The sequence below is a fragment of the Myxocyprinus asiaticus genome, chromosome 44 (assembly GCF_019703515.2).
Source record: "Myxocyprinus asiaticus isolate MX2 ecotype Aquarium Trade chromosome 44, UBuf_Myxa_2, whole genome shotgun sequence".
Taxonomy (NCBI): Eukaryota; Metazoa; Chordata; class Actinopteri; order Cypriniformes; family Catostomidae; genus Myxocyprinus; species Myxocyprinus asiaticus.
This window is the reverse complement of record NC_059387.1, coordinates 35,875,873-35,895,443: the sequence shown is the minus strand read 5'-3', so window position 1 is coordinate 35,895,443 and position 19,571 is coordinate 35,875,873. Positions and strand designations below refer to the sequence as shown.

At 38.3% G+C, this 19,571-nt stretch overlaps 1 protein-coding gene across 10 annotated transcripts in view; it reads right to left on the bottom strand.

The window, feature by feature from the left end:
• Positions 1–8,713: 8,713 nt before the first annotated feature.
• The window catches only part of LOC127434615 (receptor-type tyrosine-protein phosphatase mu-like), a 316,778-nt gene continuing 305,920 nt past the window's right edge, over positions 8,714–19,571 (bottom strand). For 7 of the 10 annotated variants that reach the window (XM_051687462.1, XM_051687458.1, XM_051687459.1 and 4 more), the window contains 7 exons: positions 18,482–18,631; positions 16,816–16,989; positions 15,019–15,150; positions 13,628–13,753; positions 13,372–13,535; positions 11,949–12,084; positions 8,715–10,611 (listed from right to left, as the gene is read on the bottom strand). In XM_051687462.1, the coding sequence (XP_051543422.1) occupies positions 10,558–10,611; positions 11,949–12,084; positions 13,372–13,535; positions 13,628–13,753; positions 15,019–15,150; positions 16,816–16,989; positions 18,482–18,631 (936 nt within the window). In that variant the 3' untranslated portion in view covers positions 8,715–10,557. Of the gene's footprint in view, positions 10,612–11,948; positions 12,085–13,371; positions 13,536–13,627; positions 13,754–15,018; positions 15,151–16,815; positions 16,990–18,481; positions 18,632–19,571 lie in introns of all 10 variants that reach the window. The other 3 variants (XM_051687456.1, XM_051687457.1, XM_051687461.1) reach the window with 1 other exon arrangement.

Below are 19,571 nucleotides of genomic sequence, written 5' to 3'. Positions count from 1 at the left end.
TATTTTATACTTGTGTATTGAAACAGTATTGTAATAAATAATGTTTTAAAGTGTTTTGGCTCCTATTGTATTCATAAATTCAACAATTTATTTTTAGAAAGACTAGCTACACCGACCTAACCTATGTTACAGCCTTATTCCAAAATGGATTAAATTCATAATTTTCCTCAAAATTCTATAAACAATACCCCATAATGACAACGTGAAAGAAGTTTGTTTGAAATCTTTGCAAATTTATAAAAAAAAAAAAATCACATGTACATAAGTATTCACAGCCTTTGCTCAATACTTTGTTGAAGCACCTTTGGCACCAATTACAGCCTCAAGTCTTTTTGAGTATGATGCTACAAGCTTGGCACACCTATTTTTGGGCAGTTTCTCCCATTCTTCTTTGCAGGACCTCTCAAGCTCCATCAGGTTGGATGAGGAGTGTCGGTGCACAGCCATTTTCAGATCTCTCCAGAGATGTTCAATCGGGTTCAAGTCTGGGCTCTGGCTGGGCCACTCAAGGACATTCACAGAGTTGTCCTGGAGCCACTCCTTTGTTATCTTGGCTGTGTGCTTAGGGTCATTGTCCTGTTGGAAGATGAACCTTCACCCCAGTCTGAGGTCCAGAGCACTCTGGAGCAGGTTTTCATCAAGGATGTCTCTGTACATTGCTGCATTCATCTTTCCCTCGATCCTGACTAGTCTCCCAGTTCCTGCTGCTGAAAAACATCCCCACAGCATGATGCTGCCACCACCATGCTTCACTGTAGGGATGGTATTGGTCAGGTGATGAGCGGTGCCTGGTTTCCTCCAGACATGACGCTTGCCATTCAGGCCAAAGAGTTCAATCTTTGTTTCTCATGGTCTGAGAGTCCTTCAGGTGGCTTTTGGCAAACTCCAGGCGGGCTGTCATGTGCCTTTTACTGAGGAGTGGCTTCCGTCTGGCCACTCTACCATACAGGCCTGATTGGTGGAGTGCTGCAGAGATGGTTGTTCTTCTGGAAGGTTCTCCTCTCTCCACAGAGAAATGCTGGAGCTCTGTCAGAGTGACCATCGGGTTCTTTGTCACCTCCCTGACTAAGGCCCTTCTCCCCCGATTGCTCAGTTTGGCCGGGCGGCCAGCTCTAGGAAGAGTCCTGGTGGTTCCAAACTTCTTCCATTTACGGATGATGGAGGCCACTGTGCTCATTGGGACCTTCAATGCTGCAGGAATGTTTCTGTACCCTTCCCCAGATCTGTGCCTCGATACAATCCTGTCTCGGAGGTCTACAGACAATTCCTTGGACTTCATGGCTTGGTTTGTGCTCTGACATGCACTGTTAACTGTGGGACCTTATATAGACAGGTGTGTGCCTTTCCAAATCATGTCCAATCAACTGAATTTACCACAGGTGGACTCCAATCAAGTTGTAGAAACATCTCAAGGATGATCAGTGGAAACAGGATGCACCTGAGCTCAATTTTGAGTGTCATGGCAAAGGCTGTGAATACTTATGTACATGTGATTTTATTCTTTTTCTTTTTAATAAATTTGCAAAGATTTCAAACAAACTTCTTTCACGTTGTCATTATGGGGTATTGTTTGTAGAATTTTGAGGAAAATAATGAATTTAATCCATTTTGGAATAAGGCTGTAACATAACAAAATGTGGAAAAAGTGAAGCGCTGTGAATACTTTCCGGATGCACTGTATAGAGAGCCATTATGGTCTTATGTGCTTATGGCTTTGTATTGTACATAGATATTAGGAAATAAACCAGCCTTGCTTTGTAAACTCTTATTAAAGTGTATAATATTTCAATATTTAATCAAAGGATGGCCTTATGTATCCACAGCGTATCACTGACCCCAGAACCGCCCTGGTGTACACAGCTTAATCATATATATATATATATATATATATATATATATATATATATATATATATATATATATATATAAATAAAAATAATTTTAAGGTAAAAAAAAGAAAGAAAAAAAATTAATATATTTAAATACAAATATCATGCTTTTTAAAGTAAAATAAATTCAAATCTTCTCAGTGTTACACCACATGACCTGAACAAAATGTGCCTTTTCATAAAAATGTCAAAATACATGATGTTTTTAAGAACTTTACACTGGTCTAAAGGGGTCTTCTCTGTTATGTGGTTTATGTCCTCATAAACATTCATTATTAATTGTTTCATTTATTAATTATTTATCTATTTTAATATCATTAAAATGAGATATTAATCAAGTTTTAAAATAATAGTTTCATTGCTTATCTTTTAAAGAAATGTTAATAAAGGTTTATTCTGCGCTACTCATGCCATCATTTCGATGCCAAGAATTTCAGCTTTCAATGAAACTTTTATTTTCTTACAGCCTCTGGACGGTTTTAAGAAACTTTAAACTGGCAGTTATCAAACCGCTTATTAAGAAGCCACAGCTTGATCCTGGAGAACTGGCTAAATACAGACCGATTTCAAATCTCCCGTTTATGTCAAAAATACTAGAAAAGGTAGTGTCCTCCCAACTATCTTCATTTCTACAGAGAAATGGTATACAGGTGCATCTCAATAAATTAGAATGTCGTGGAAAAGTTCATTTATTTCAGTAATTCAACTCAAATTGTGAAACTCGTGTATTAAATAAATTCAATGCACACAGACTGAAGTAGTTTAAGTCTTTGGTTCTTTTAACTGTGATGATTTTGGCTCACATTTAACAAAAACCCACCAATTCACTATCTCAAAAAATTAGAATACATCATAAGACCAATAAAAAAAACATTTTTAGTGAATTGTTGGCCTTCTGGAAAGTATGTTCATTTACTGTATATGTACTCAATACTTGGTAGGGGCTCCTTTTGCTTTAATTACTGCCTCAATTCGGCGTGGCATGGAGGTGATCAGTTTGTGGCACTGCTGAGGTGGTATGGAAGCCCAGGTTTCTTTGACAGTGGCCTTCAGCTCATCTACATTTTTTGGTCTCTTGTTTCTCATTTTCCTCTTGACAATATCCCATAGATTCTCTATGGGGTTCAGGTCTGGTGAGTTTGCTGGCCAGTCAAGCACACCAACACCATGGTCATTTAACCAACTTTTGGTGCTTTTGGCAGTGTGGGCAGGTGCCAAATCCTGCTGGAAAATGAAATCAGCATCTTTAAAAAGCTGGTCAGCAGAAGGAAGCATGAAGAGCTCCAAAATTTCTTGGTAAACGGGTGCAGTGACTTTGGTTTTCAAAAAACACAATGGACCAACACCAGCAGATGACATTGCACCCCAAATCATCACAGACTGTGGAAACTTAACACTGGACTTCAAGCAACTTGGGCTATGAGCTTCTCCACCCTTCCTCCAGACTCTAGGACCTTGGTTTCCAAATGAAATACAAAACTTGCTCTCATCTGAAAAGAGGACTTTGGACCACTGGGCAACAGTCCAGTTCTTCTTCTCCTTAGCCCAGGTAAGACGCCTCTGACGTTGTCTGTGGTTCAGGAGTGGCTTAACAAGAGGAATACGACAACTGCAGCCAAATTCCTTGACATGTCTGTGTGTGGTGGCTCTTGATGCCTTGACCCCAGCCTCAGTCCATTCCTTGTGAAGTTCACCCAAATTCTTGAATCGATTTTGCTTGACAATCCTCATAAGGCTGCAGCTCTCGGTTGATTGTGCATCTTTTTCTTCCACACTTTTTCCTTCCACTCAACTTTCTGTTAACATGCTTGGATACAGCACTCTGTGAACAGCCAGCTTCTTTGGCAATGAATGTTTGTGGCTTACCCTCCTTGTGAAGGGTGTCAATGATTGTCTTCTGGACAACTGTCAGATCAGCAGTCTTCCCCATGATTGTGTAGCCTAGTGAACCAAACTGAGAGACCATTTTGAAGGCTCAGGAAACCTTTGCAGGTGTTTTGAGTTGATTAGCTGATTGGCATGTCACCATATTCGAATTTTTTGAGATGCACCTGTATATGAACAATTTCAGTGAGGATTTAGGCCCCATCACAGTACAGAGACTGCACTTATCAGAGTTACTAATGACTTGCTCTTTTCATCTGATCACAGCTGCATTTCTCTTCTAGTGCTTTTAGATCTTACTGTGTAAAGAGTTTTGAAAAAGTGACCTAAGTATTAAGAAATATACTAAATAAACATACTAAATGATGGTTTTTTGAAAATGTAAAAATGCAAAAAGGTTTCTGTGAGGGTTAGGTTTAGGGGTGGAGTTAGGGTTAGGGGATAGAAATTATTGTTAGATCTCTATAAAAACCCTAAAATACATGGAAGTCTATGGAGAGTCCCCACAATGATATAAAAACATAGTATGTGTGTGTGAGAGAGAGTGTATGTTTGTCTGTGTGAGTGTGTGTTTGTGTATGAGTGTGTAGTTGTGTGTAAGTGTGTGAGAGTGAGTTTGAGTGTGTCTGTGTGAGTGTGTTTGTGTGTAACAATACTGAGAAAAGTTTATCTTTAAGGTTGCATGTATGACATGTGTAAGTGTAATAAATGTGTATGTGCAATGTTGTGGATTAACCCGTTTTCTTCACTCAGTCTGGCAATGTATCTCAGGGATTCACACATTTCAAAATGTGTTAAATAACAGCATGAACAACACATGACTTCATTTTCTTCTTCCGCATCTTAAGACAATGTTCACAATTAATATTAGCAGTTTTTTTTTTTACTGAAGTACGATTAATATATAATTAATTATCACAAAGTCAGCATGTCCTGCTTACTTATCACAGAAAATTTGAACCAAGTCATGTGACCCACACACTCAAAACACACCCAACTATGACAAATGAGAACATGACTGGGTGAGAAACTCTTTCTCATACCCCCTATAAGAAACTAAAGAGTATGTATCTTGTGGTACACATTGCCTGTTTAAGGGTTAATGTTGTCAATACACCCTGATATTCTGAGCTTGCCCACAAACTGCCATGTTACCATGTTTATCTTTAAAACGATACATGCAGTAAAATGACTGAGTATTATGACATCAAGATTTTAGGTTAGAATTTATGCTGTGTAAGATTCTGGGTCATCATATTATTGTCCAGTGCAAAACATAAAATGACCTCAATATAAAAATATTTCCTCTATTTTAAAACAATGAACGCTTGCCAGGAAAAGATTGAAGTTAAGTTGGGGTCAGAAGCATTCAATCGGGCAAGAAAACCCCAGTTTTGTGATTATAATAATATGTCGTTTCTGTAGTGACTATTTGCACTAGGTGTAACACAACGCAGCTATTTGCACTCAAAGAGAGAAATTAGTGTTAGTGTTAGTCTTAGTGTTGCGGGGTGTTATGCTGGTGTAACTGTGCTTTATCCATGCTAGCAGTGAATATCTTGAAAGCAATCTGTCCTTTGAAAATCACATTTCCAATGTTTGTAGAACAGCATTCTTCCACCTCAGAAATATTGCTATGTTACGACACATGCTCTCACATGTTGCTGATGCCCAAAAACTAATTCATGCATTCATGACCTCAAGACTAGATTATTGTAATGCATTACTGAGAGGATGTCCTGCAAGATCAATAAATAAACTTGAACTGGTTCAAAATGCAGCTGCCAGAGTGCTGACTAGAACCAAGAAATATGATCATATTAGCCCCATTTTATCATCGTTACATTGGCTACCTGTTAAGTTTCATATTAATTAAAAAATTCTGTTAACTACGTACAAAGCTTTGAATGGTCTAGCTCTGCAGTGCTTAAGTGACCTTCTATCATTCATCACTTTCACTACGATCACAAAATTCCGGCCTGTTAACAATACAGAGAATATCAGAATCCACAAAAGGAGGTAGATCCTTTACTATTTGGCTCCTACGTGTTGCTGAGTGATGACTACTAACTGCAGTCTGTGCCGGCCAGACATTACTTCAGTCTACTACGATGGACTCCACTGAGGATGATCTGCTGTCGACTGCAACCGTAAGACATGGGATACTTCCTGTGCCACTGCCTAAACGTTGGACTCGGGATGGACCTCACCGAAATGACCGGTCACAAGCTTCCATTCGAACTGCGATGCACCTCACTGACTGTTGCCTGCATCATCTTGGTCAAAGGATCTACTTCACTCTCTTAAAATGGAATACATAGACATTAAATTAATTGCCAACTAAAGCCTTCATCAGCCAAATAACGAAGGACCTCTTCTCTCCAAACACCTACTGTAGCTCCACTTTGGTATGAATTGCCACTTTTCACAATCCAATCTGTTTTCAGTCGCTACAGTCCCAACTCATCTGACATTTTGTCTTGAATATTCTGTTTCATTTGGAAATACACCAGATTACGGAAATAAAATGGGTTGCGAACTCTGTTTTATGTTGACTTTAAAAATAATTTCACATTCACAATAATGACTTGTTAAATGGCAAATAACTGTTCTAAGTGCTCTTCGGTCTAATTACATGAATAAGTTGTCAGTGGGAGATGGTATCATTAGTTACTTAACTCTGAAGGCATTGGACATGTAATGCTCAAACCCATTAACAGATTAGTTTGAGCCAAATGCTTATAGATTAAGCCTCTAAATCTTGCTGTTCCATTGAATCTCTTATTTAATTGACTCTGTCTGCCATCCTGTGAATCAGCACATGTGGATTCTCAAACCAGCCCTCATGCAGCTGATCTTTCAAATGCCCTATCCCTGTCTCCATCTGCCCACTTGCCCCGTCAGTACTGGCCAATAACTAAAACAATGCTGAGGCACATCTCTGTAAGAGGCAGTCCACAAGAAGTATCGGCACAGATCCCTAGAAATATCGACATCCTCTTTTACTCAACAATGATTTCTCCCATAGCAGCTTTTAACATGCTTTAAACACGGTCAGTTTGAGGGCAAGATGTGTTTACACTAAACTCACAGGTTTAGATCAGTGGTTTTCAACTGGTGGGTTGCAATCCAAAAATGGATTGCAGATCTGTTATGATAAGGTCGCAGACAACGGGTGGGAAAAAATGCTGTAAGAAAGTAATAAAATGCCATTAACCATATAACCATGCCTTGTTAGGAAGGACAGCAAAATAAATAGGCTTATAAACATCTAATAATACGCAGTCAGTACTCTGTTTTGGTGCAAATGTATCTGTGAGGTTGCATGACATTTCCTCATTCTTGAAAATTAAATAAAGATTTACACAACCTCAAAAAACACAGGGAGTTCAACTGCAACCAAATATGGATCTACAGTTTGACACCACAGAATAACTTTTTCAAAGTTCCACAAAGAAACATTTATAATCTAGTTATTCTGAAACTATCTATTTACTGTTTATTTTATTTTTTCACCTATAATATTGCATCAGAAACCCTTTTAATATCCAAAGAACCATATAGTCAACTTAAGAACCAATACAGCAAAAAATAAATAAATAAATAAATAAATAAATAAAATAAAGATTCTTGATGAGATAAGCTAGTGTAAATAACCTTTATTTTTTAGATTGACACTTCTGTTGATGTTTATACATTTATATAATTGTCAACTTTCCTATTCAGCCTATATAACTAATTTAGCATATTGTTCAGCCTATTCAGTAATATTAATACCTTTCAAAGTTTGATTTTAAAGGAATGTTCAATTCATCTATGTGCACTTCTACAGTTAATTCAGGATGAAGTCATTAATCTTACAAAAGATGCCTGCATTAGACTATATGTTCTGTAAAAGTGCTTCATGACTGGTTTTGTTTCAGAACACATATTTTACATTGGCCAAAACACATTAAGTTTATTTATTTTGCAATTACATAGTTAGTAGTATTCAATTATTTGCATTTAACATTGTTTTTCTGCTGTCTGCAACCCTATCAGAATTGACCTGAGACCCACCAGTCTAGAATCACTGCTGTAAAGAAATCCAATTTACAGATCCACTATTTTTTACATTTTCGTCACCCGTACAAGCTTTGCTGCGATCTCCTGGAAACCAGCTGGAAGTGCAAGCTGGCCTGTGATGAGAGAGCTGTCTACAAGACATTAGAGAGTAACCTGACACTCCCAATAAAGAGACAGTTTACCCCAAAATTCTGTCATCATATACTCACCTTCATCTTTTTTCCTAAACTTCTAGAACTTTCTTCCATGGAAAACAAAAGGAGATGGCAGTATGTTAATTCTCAGTCACCATTCACTTTGGTTGCATTTTACAATGAAGATGAATGGTGACTGAGAACCAACATACTGCCTAACATCTCCTTTTGTGTTCTGCAAAGGAAAGAGAGTCATACAGGGTGAGTAAATGATGCCAGAACTTTAATTTATGGGTGAACTATCCCTTCAACTATTGGTAGGCCAATCAAATAATAAGACAAGAACAAGAAATTAATGGTTATGAATCATCGTTAATATTACCTCTGGAGGTTGAGCACATTGCATTGTGGGATTCAGCATTTCACACATAGCTCTGTTGTATACTTATATGTAGTAGGTCATCCAGTATGCATACCTTGCACAACATATTTACTACATACTGCAGAAACAGTAAGAATACTAGTATGGTAGTATGCTATTCTGAACACATTGAATGAATTCTTTCTGCACAGAGATCATGTGCAATGTGGACTTAAAGGCTCTTTCTGTCTTATGTTCAAATGAAATCAAAGCAGAAATTTCTGGTCTTGTTTCTAAATGTCTTTCTGTAAAAAATACAAATAAACAAATGAGCTAAAGCCACAAAAAAAAGATGAGGCAGCACAGCCAATGTGACGAAATTCAATGTCGTGAAATGGTTTTAACCCGTATTCCCTTTATTCTGTAATTCATGCTACAGCGCACACACATGCATTATATCAAATTAGTAGGATACCAGAAAACTCAGTTTTGTCATGATAAGGTGGAACAATCAATCAATAATCATCTTATACTGCATCTTCTGAAATACTAAAGCATGCAAGCAGTGGATACTTAATCCCATAATGCCAGAGAAGGTGTTTTTTGTGGATAAATTCGACCTGTTTTCAACATTTGGTAAAATAATTTGCTTTTTTTTTTTACTAGTGTCTTAAACGTCAACACATACGAGTCAAGGGGGCCTGGGTATCTCAGCGAGTATTGATGCTGACTACCACCCCTGAAGTCGTGAGTTCAAATCCAGGGTGTGCTGAGTGACAACAGCCAGGTCTCCTAAGCAACCAAATTGGCCCGGTTGCTAGGGAGGGTAGAGTCACATGAGGTAACCTCCTCGTGGTCATGATTAGTGGTTCTCGCTCTCAATGGGGCGTGTGGTGAGTTGTGTGTGGATCGTGGAGAGTAGCATGAGCCTCCACATGCTGTGAGTCTCCGCGGTGTCATGCACAACGAGTCACGTGATAAGATGCGCGGATTGACGGTCTCAGATTCGTCCTCCACCACCCGGATTGAGGCGAGTAACCGCGCCACCACGAGGACCTACTAAGTAGTGGGAATTGGGCATTCCAATTGGGAGAAAAGGGGATAAAAAAACCAAAAAAACATATGAGTCATAGGACAATGCCAACATTGTAGATGATGTATGCACTCACACCTGCTTTTGTTACTCACACTTTTTCATCAAATTTAGTACATACTCTGAAAGGTGTGTTTATCAGCATTTTACAACGAGTTTGAACTCATATTATCCAATCAGCTATGTAACGATGCACTGAAGTTATAAAACTGTACAAACTTTCTTTTAAATATCGAAATAAATGATGTTCCCTTTAAATAACTGACACATTCTGAAGAGCACAAAAGACACATGAACGACACATTGGCAGATATAGATATGTATTTATACGTTTTAAGTTTCATTTTCTTTTTCATACCAGATAAATAAAAAGTTAACAATACAATCTGGTCACCATTATTTGCCGAGTCCTTATGATAATAATGACCAAATTAACACATGATTGTCACTCAGTGTGATTCACAAAAAAAAAAAAAAAAAGTCCAATGAATAAATTATCTGGTGAACTTCAGCTATTTACAATATAAACAAAAAGATCACAGGTACAAGCTTTGGGTCTCTGACAGGACATTTCAGCATGTGGGTAATTTATTTCAGCAGTTTTTCAATCTTGTAGCGACCACAGAGATGACGACAAAACACGTTAATATCTGCGCTCTTACTGCCACGTATGATTTCACTGTACATGCCAAGAATTAATAGAAGTACAAAAAACAAACATTTAAAAGCGATGATATAAAATAAACACATCCACGTGACGGCGCATTCCACACAGATGTGACGTGATCATACGATGAGGATTAAAAGGGCAAAAAATGACGTTTGAGAAAAAAAGACACAAGCGGATGAAAAGATGACTGCGCTGAAAACTTGTGACAGACGAATACTGAAGTCTTGTTGATATGAGCACACAGAGGCAAAGAGATGAGTGCGGGAAACACAGAGTTTATCTGGGCAGTGCAAGAGTCTCGTCCACTCCGGAAAAACAGAATCGAGCATCTCGGATATGGTGGTTTCAGCAGCTCTCCTCCAGAACTCTCCGCTCCAGTTTCAAACATTCAGGTGTTTTAGTGTCCAGGGATTTGGGGGAGGTCAGCGGTTAATAATCAGGGGGAGCAGCTTCCACACAATTTACCCAGAATTCAAGTATTCCAGTGCCACTTCATAACAGAACTTATACTGATCCTGAAAGGGACAAACACAGAAACCAGCAGGTGTCAGAATTAATACAGTCTGCAAACAGATTTCATTGACAGACAAGAAATGTGCACAAATCTAAGTGTCTGTTTCTTCAACTTCAGGCACTTTTATAACTGTGGACTTCTAGAAAGTAAAGTCTGGTTAAAAAAATGTGTTCACACTCTCACTAGTTGTCTTCTAACGATGTCCAACAGTGTTCATGCATCACAAGAGATTTATGTCACTCAAGTCATGAAAATTCATTTCCAGCACATCTCAAATTCTGTATTGTGTTTAATAGAATTCTGTGCTGGAAATTAAGCTGATGGAAATGACTTATTTAATGTCTTTTAAATAAAATGCCTTTGTTGTGCTAAGGCTAATTAATAGCTAATTAATAGTTAATTAATAGCTAATTAATAGCTAATTAATTATAGCTAACATTTTATGTATCCTAAATACACACAATTAAATCATGTTTTTAAAATAGATGATTTTAAAGAATAATAATATTTTAAGAATAATTTTCACATTTTAAATACTGTTCTATTTCTTTGATATAGTTTAATATGTCTTTGTTTATTTCACTCTTTGTTTAGATTATCATAGTTTTAAATGTAATTATGGATTCTCATAGTTTAATATTGAAGTCTGGGTCTGAATGTTAAAAGAATCAAATCTGTACATAAAAGGCATCTGACAAATACCAAAGATAATTGACGAAGGCCTGGTGAAAAGTTTCCAAGTCACTTTTAATGAGAGCTTTATATCACTAAAAAGAAAAAAGTTGAGTTCTGTTAAAATCGACCCCAGGGATGTGACAAAGAAGATGAAAAAACACCCAAATATGAAACAAGTAGCAACATGCTTCTGATGTTTCAAGGCAAACAGTTTGTTATTAGTATGTTTAATTTCTTTTCGGGGAAATGTTGTCTCCATAGCTCACATGACTGGATTTTTCTGCACATCACTAACACATCATAAGGTCAAAACTCCCTTTTTAATTTCACGTTTTCATGTGTAATTCTCACACACACAATAATCAGTTTCCCAGCATCACTGTTTCCTAAAGTATGCGTTTATGGAGAGCGTTTTCGAAAGTCTCCATTTTCGTTGGAGGAAAATGACGTTGTAGTGTGAATGAGAGGTGTAAATATATAGCGAAATTAATGCGTTAAACCGTATTAGTGTGGACGTGTCCAAAGAATTTACATTCTCTAACATTTCTATCGTAAAACAGTGACCAAATATCGAAGCTGGAGTCTTAAGACGTTTCTAACAATATTTAGTTCATCAAGATGACTTGTCAACAAAGAAAGATAACTGTCTTGGTTGTGCCTCACCAGTAGATCCACCATGTTGGGTTTGTTGTTTCTCAGTGTTTTAACAGCATGAAAGACGTCCACCGAGTGCTGGTGTCGCAACATCTCACACACGATACTGATCGCACAAAACGTCCCGCTGCGACCGCCACCGTTACTGCACAACAAAACACACACACACACAATTACATATGATTCCAGCCTGTCTAGATTGAAATAAGCACTTTTAATCTCATGATTTCTGTGATGACATGATTGATTAAATACTCAAATTGTACCGCTGATAATAGAATTTGTATTGGAAAACATTTACTGAATTAGAAAAATGCTAAATAGAACATTTTAAGTAGTGGACAAAAACTGATTTTGTGTAATGAAGGCTTTTGCTACATCTCTCAGTGTTTGTCAGTGAACACTAGGTGGCACTGTGCTACTGTTAATAAACTCATATAACACAAGCTCAAATCAGCAGGTTTAATATAAACTGCTTCTCTTTATTTATCACACTTCTCTCTCTGTGTCTCAGTTTTGCAAACATTAAATATATCCACAGAGTTTCTGCCATCACTCATATGATCACAACATATGAACTGTTGAAATGCATGTTTAAACTTTACTGGGATTAGCATGTAAACGGATGAAAGAAAGTCACACTGTTGAGTGTGTTCATGCTAAAGTTGATTTCTGCTCTGTGATTGGATAAACACTGCAGAGAGGGCCTCATGTCCCGTGTTCAGAATCCGTGCATGAATAAATATTTAAATCATCAAACGTGTGAGGAGATATACAAATAACTAAATAAATAAAAGATAAATGCACCCATCAATGCAAAAATAATAAACAAACATAAAACACACTGTAATTAGCATGATGCATGAAGGAAAAATAAATACAGAACTACATACAGAAATAAAAGTGCGATTAAAGAAATACTGTATATAAATAAATAATAATACTTTGTATTTCCTTCAACATTTTTGCATTTCCCCAACCATTTCTTTATGTTTTATATTGTATTATTTTTTTTACATTGATGGGTGCATTTTTTAAATTAATAAATTGTATATTTCCTCGCATATTTAATTATTTATATATTTATTTATGCACAAAACCTGTGTATTTACTTAGATATTTATGCATTTATTTATTTATTATTTTTGCAGGTTTCATCCTAAATCTAAACATACCCGTAACTCAACCTCAGTAGCAGTAAATGTGAATCTTATGAGAATTTTGCAGAACAGCTTGTAGTTACACAATAAATACATTGTATTGTATTTTAATGTTAGTACACAGTAGTTAAAGACACCTGATTATAAAGTGGGACCCAAAATTGTATAAATAAACACTTCAATTTCACAATATGTATGTGATTTATATGTGAGGCTGTCGGTAGATTTAGGAAGTGGTGAACAGTTAATCAGTTATGGAAGAGTTAACTCACAGACAGTGTACTACAGTACGTCCCTCTCCTCCGTCATACTCCTCCTGCCATTTATCCACCTGTCTGATGAGTTTGAGGAAGGAGCGTTTGGACACGGGTGTGTCGCGGTACATCGGCCAACCCAAAAACTGAAACTGCTGCACCATACGATACCCGTCCTGCGGCTGAACCCAAACACACAGCACACATGAACACCACAAATCATATTCAGCACAATAACATCATTTCATTTATATACATGTTTGTGTTTACACACCCGTGCAGCGTTGTAGATGCGGAATATTCTGCTGATTATGTCCTCCTCCAGATCAGCCGACACAAACTCCACCTGTATCGGCCCGTGACGGTGAACTCCATTCTCAGGCCAGTACTGAGGACACAACTGCACAAAAACACACTTATAAATGAAGACACTAATTCATGCATTACTGATCTGCTGATATTAACAGGTGTGTGTGTGTGGTGTGATTGTATGTGTGTGTGTGTGTTTGTGTGTGTGGTGTGTTTGTGTGTGTTTGTGTGTGTGGTGTGATTGTGTGTGTTTGTGTGTGTGGTGTGATTGTGTGTGTGTTGTGTGTGTTTGTGTGTGTGGTGTGATTGTGTGTGTGTTGTGTGTGTTTGTGTGTGTGGTGTGTTTGTGTGTGTGGTATGTTTGTGTGTGTGTGTGTGTGTGTGATTGTTTGCATGTGTGTTTTTGTGTGTGTGTGGTGTGATTGTGTGTGTGTTATGTTTGTTTGTGTGTGTGTGTGTGTGTGTGTGTGTGTGTGTGTGTGTGTGTGTGTTGTGTTTGTGTGTGTATTTGTGTGTGTGGTATGTTTGTGTGTGGTGTGATTGTTTGCATGTGTGTGTTTGTGTGTGTGTGTGTGTGTGTGTGTGGTGTGATTGTTTGCATGTGTGTGTTTGTGTGTGGTGTGATTGTGTGTTGTGTTGTGTGTGTGTGTGTGTGTGTGTGTGTGTGTGTGTGGTGTGATTGTGTGTGTGTTGTGTTTGTGTGTGTGGTGTGTTTGTTTGAGTGTGTGTGTGTTTGTGTGTGTGTGTGTGGTGTGTTTGTGTGTGTGTGTGTGATTGTGTGTGTGTTGTGTTTGTTTGTGTATTTGTGCGTGTGTTGTGTGGTGTGTTTGTGTGTGTCCGTGTGGTGTGTTTGTGTGTGTGGTATGTTTGTGTGTGAGAGTGTGTGTGTGTTTGTGTGCGTTTGTGTGGTGTGTTTGTGTGTGGTGTGTGTGTGTGTGTGTGTGTGTGGTATGTTTGTGTGTGTCTGTGTGGTGTGTTTGTGTGTGTGGTGTGTGTGTGTTTGATAATGTGTGTGTGTGTGTGTGGTGTGTGGTGTGTTTGTGTGTGTGGTGTGTTTGTGTGTGTGTGTGTGTGTGTTTGTGTGTGTGTGTGTGTGTGTGTGTGTTTGTGTGTGGTGTGTTTGTGTTTGTGTGTGGTGTGTTTGTGTTTGTGTGTTTGTGTGTGGTGTGTTTGTGTGTGGTGTGTTTGTGTGTGTGTGTGTTTGGTGTGTTTGTGTGTGGTGTGTTTGTGTTTGTGTGTGGTGTTTGTGTTTGTGTGTTTGTGTGTGGTGTGTTTGTGTGCGTGTGTGTGGTGTGTTTGTGTGTGTGGTGTGTGTGTGTGGTGTGTTTGGGTGTGTGGTGTGTTTGTGTGTCTAACCTGTGCCGGGTCTACGTCGTTCAGCATCACTATAGACGTGCAGTGATAATCCAGCACCAGACGCCAGAAATCCTTCACCGTGTTGGGCAGAGGATGCTGGGTAACTATGAACGCAGACGGCTGTTTGTAGCTCTGAGTGATGATGAAGATGAGGAAGATATTGACAGGAAAGAGAGAGAAAGACTTTAAGTGTCAGCACAGTGTGTCTTATTTTCTTTGCTTGACAGATTGTCTGGAGGAGTTTTCCGCTTTGTTTATGCACATATTGTGTGTTATCACACTCACACACACTCGCTCTGCCGTTTACTGTATTGAAAACAAATACACTGTTGTAAACTGCAAGTGAATTGTATTACTCTATATTTTTTATTCGTTCACTGTTATGGATTGCTTTGAGTCACTTGCTTGACAATGAAATGAATCAATTCCATCTGTTTTTGAATAATTTTCAATGAGCACATAATTGTGTGCGCAGCGATTCACATCAATCAGAGTTTCAGCTCAGTGTTGCTTCTGCTGCAGAAAAACTACTCATTATAATAGAGACATCCATGTTCTGTTTACACACTTTTGAGTGAAATTTTATGTGAAACTGTGCTTTTTTTTTTTCTCATCCAAACCATGGAACGATTGTGTCATCATCAATTTGAATATTAGCAGCAGCTGTTTCCCATAGTAGCTTGATAACAGTTTAAAGGTTTAGTTCACCCAAATATCTCAGCTCAGTGGTGACCAGAACTCAGAAGCTCCAAAAAGCACATAAAGGCGGCATAAAAGTAATCAACACGACTCCAGTGGTTTAATCCAAGTTCTTTGTTAATATAAATCTCCACTTTCACTTTTTTTTTTTTTGGCCGGATCACATTCTTCATGCATATTGCCACCTACTGGGCAGGTTGGAGAATTTATATTAAAAAAGACTTAAATGTTGATCTATTTCTCACCCATACCTATCATATCACTTCTGAAGACATGGATTAAACCACTGGAGTATTATGGATTACTTTTATGCTGCATTTATTTGCTTTTTGGAGCTTCAAAGGTCTGGTCACCATTCACTTGCATTGTATGGAGCTACAGAGCTGAAATATTCTTCTAAAAATCTTCATTTGTGTTCTGCAGAAGAAAGAAAGTCAAACACATCTGGGACAGCATGAGGGTGAGTAAATGATGAGAGAATTTTCATTTTTGGGTGAACTGTCGCTTTAAGACAAGAAGACACCAGTTTTACTGTAATATTGACGTATTTAACTTTTTCGGTTTGCCATAAAATAAAAGACTGCAAGACTCTCTAAAGATAATTTATTTGGAGACAAGCAGCTGACACTTTCCATGAATACGGTACACTTTGGTGTCCTATGACTTTTTAAAGCATTAAATGCACTTGACATGTTGGACAAACTATTATCCAACATAAAATCAACCTAGCACGAAAAGTAGCTGATTTTAAATGCATTAAATGTCTGTTTGTATCTCCTCTATAAAATGGTGATTTTGCTCTGTCCCACCTCAGAGATCTTGGATTTAGCCGATATGATAACTAAGGCGGTGGAAAAAGCTGATAACCGATAAATCGGTCGATTGAATGTTAAAAAGACTTTCCTTACTATCACGGGCACAAACATAGAGGCTACAAGAGTACAAAATGAATAAAATCCCAGATGCGGTTAATTGTGCAACCAAAATGTGTCCTCTTACAATCATCTATAATGTTTTAACTCTATAAAGTCACCATTGATGAAATGAACGTTAAGAGTTACATTTAACTTGTTACAGCTAATATTTAAAGTCACGTACATCCATGAGCGCTGCGTTGATGTAGTTGCTGCTCTCTCCGTCGATGGTGATGAGGAACGGCAGACAGCGGTCCGGCGGCAGCACGTCCATGCAGCGGTTTTTCTCGTGGTTACGCGGCAACAGTGCGATGCTACAGTCCTCCACGCGTAATGTGGGCGTCACCATATTCAATGTCTGTTAAAGAGACAGGACACGACTGAAACTTGTGCACATTCATGAATCCATACAAACACATGTTTACTTAATTGGACCCACTTTATATTACTGTAGGTGAGTTTAACTACTCTGTATTTAAGCATTTGATATAATGTACTTATTATGTACAAACATGTTGTTGCACTGAACTTACATTTAAAGTGCCTGCATTTAATTACATATGTAGTTACACTGTTAACCCTTGACCCTAAACCTACCCCAACCCTAACCCTAAATCTACCCGTACCTCAACCTCGGTAGCAGTAACTGGGAATCTTGAGAGAATTTTGAGGAACAGCTTGTAGTTACACAATAAGTACATTGTATTGTATGTATTTTAATGTTAGTACATAATAAAGACACCTAATATAAAGTGGGACCACTTAGCTTTCTAAATAAACACAAAATATACTATAGACTTGTATTGTTCATCTATACACGGTTACCACACTTTCTGGCTGAATTTCAAAGTCTTTTCCAGGCATTTGTAATTTAAAAATAATGTTGATTCAGACCGATGAACCATTTAGGCTGATTAGTGAACCGTTTCAACTAATTAATTGAAAAGAACTGACTCAAAAGTATGATTCACTCACTACACACACACAAACAAACACACACACACAGTCACGCACACACACACGCACGCAGGCACACGCCCGTGCACTTGCACCCGCAGGCACGCACTCTCTCTCTCACACACACACACACACACACACACACACACTCACTCACACACACACACTCACACACACACACTCACACACACACACTCACACACACACACACACTCACACACACACACTCACACACACACTCACACACACGCACTCACACACAAACAAACATACACACACACACACACAAAACACACACACCTTCACACACACACACATGCACACTCACACCCGTACACACTCACACACACACACACAGGCACACACACGCACCCACACATACAGACACACAAACACACACACAGACACACAAATACACACACAGACACACAAATACACACAGATACACACACACACAGACACACACACAAACATACACACACACACACTTACACACACACACACTTACACACACACACACACACACACAGACAAGACACACACAGACAAACAGACACACACACACAGAAAAACAGACACACACACACAGACACACACACACATTTACAGACACACACACACACAGACAAACAGACACACACACACACACAGACAAACAGACACACACACACACACACACACACACAGACACAGACACACACTTACAGACACACACACACACCCACAGACAGACACACACACACAGACAAACAGACACACACACACACACAGACAAACAGACACACACACACACACACACACAGACAAACAGACAGACAGACACACACACACACACACACACACACACACACACAGACAAACAGACACACACACACACACACATACAAACTCACTCTGAACTCTTCTTTGATCTGGCTGGAGTTGGTTTGAGGGTCGAGTCGGTTCATGTCGTAATAAACAGAGCGAAGCTGATTGGCCGGGATTGTGGTGTCTCCACAAAGACACGCCTCCAAGATGGCGTCATGGATGAACACATACTGCTCCTGAAATATCAATACATTAATGACAAATCAATACATCAATATCAATAACAGTTCACATTCTGAAAGCAGAGCTTGATAATCATTATCCGCCTGCTCGAGTAACAGAAGCTGTAACTCCACCGTGTGTTTTCATTTATTTTAGAAGAACGAACTCATTTGCTATCGATTATCACTGATCATCAACCATCCTGCTCTCTAGATCTCACATCACTGAAAAACTCTTAATATTAACCAAAAAAAAGTGCTAAATATAAGAAAGCTACAATGATGGATCAAATCACTTAGAAAATCTCATGCCTATTAAAACTGTAAATGCATCAAATGACATTTTTTGTATGTAGATATTTTATATTATTAGAAGATACACAATTCTCTTAATTCTCTCTCTTTTAAAAGTCTTTGTGTTTGCGGACTGGACCGTGTCCTCTCAGTGTGTCTGTCCACATGTTGACGATCATCTCGGGGTTTCACCTCCATCACTGAGAGAGTTCTGACAGTCTGATATAAATCATTTATGAAGTGACATTTTAAATCTGCCTTGAGTCGTCATTCTTCGAGTCAGAGACCTGCTGGTGTTCAGGTTACAGGCGACTGTGATGTCACGTTTGAGTCCTTCACCGTGAACAGCGGTCAGATAAAGTCTCGGGCTACACATTCATACTGAGACACGAGTGCATGTTTCTTTTCTGTTTTACTAGATGAGCCAAGAAGACAACGAAAAAAGATTACTGCATACAAGAGAGGGAGGAATTATAAATGGGTGTTTCTTCGGGCATTTCCATGTCCTAGGTGTTGAATGTTTATTAAAACAGACAAATTTGAACTTTTTTTCTTTTATGTCAAATGAAGGTCTCAATAAAACAGAGTTGGGAACTTTTTATTTTACTATTTACATTTAATGTTTTTTTTTTCTCCCCAATTTGGAATTCCCAATGCGTCC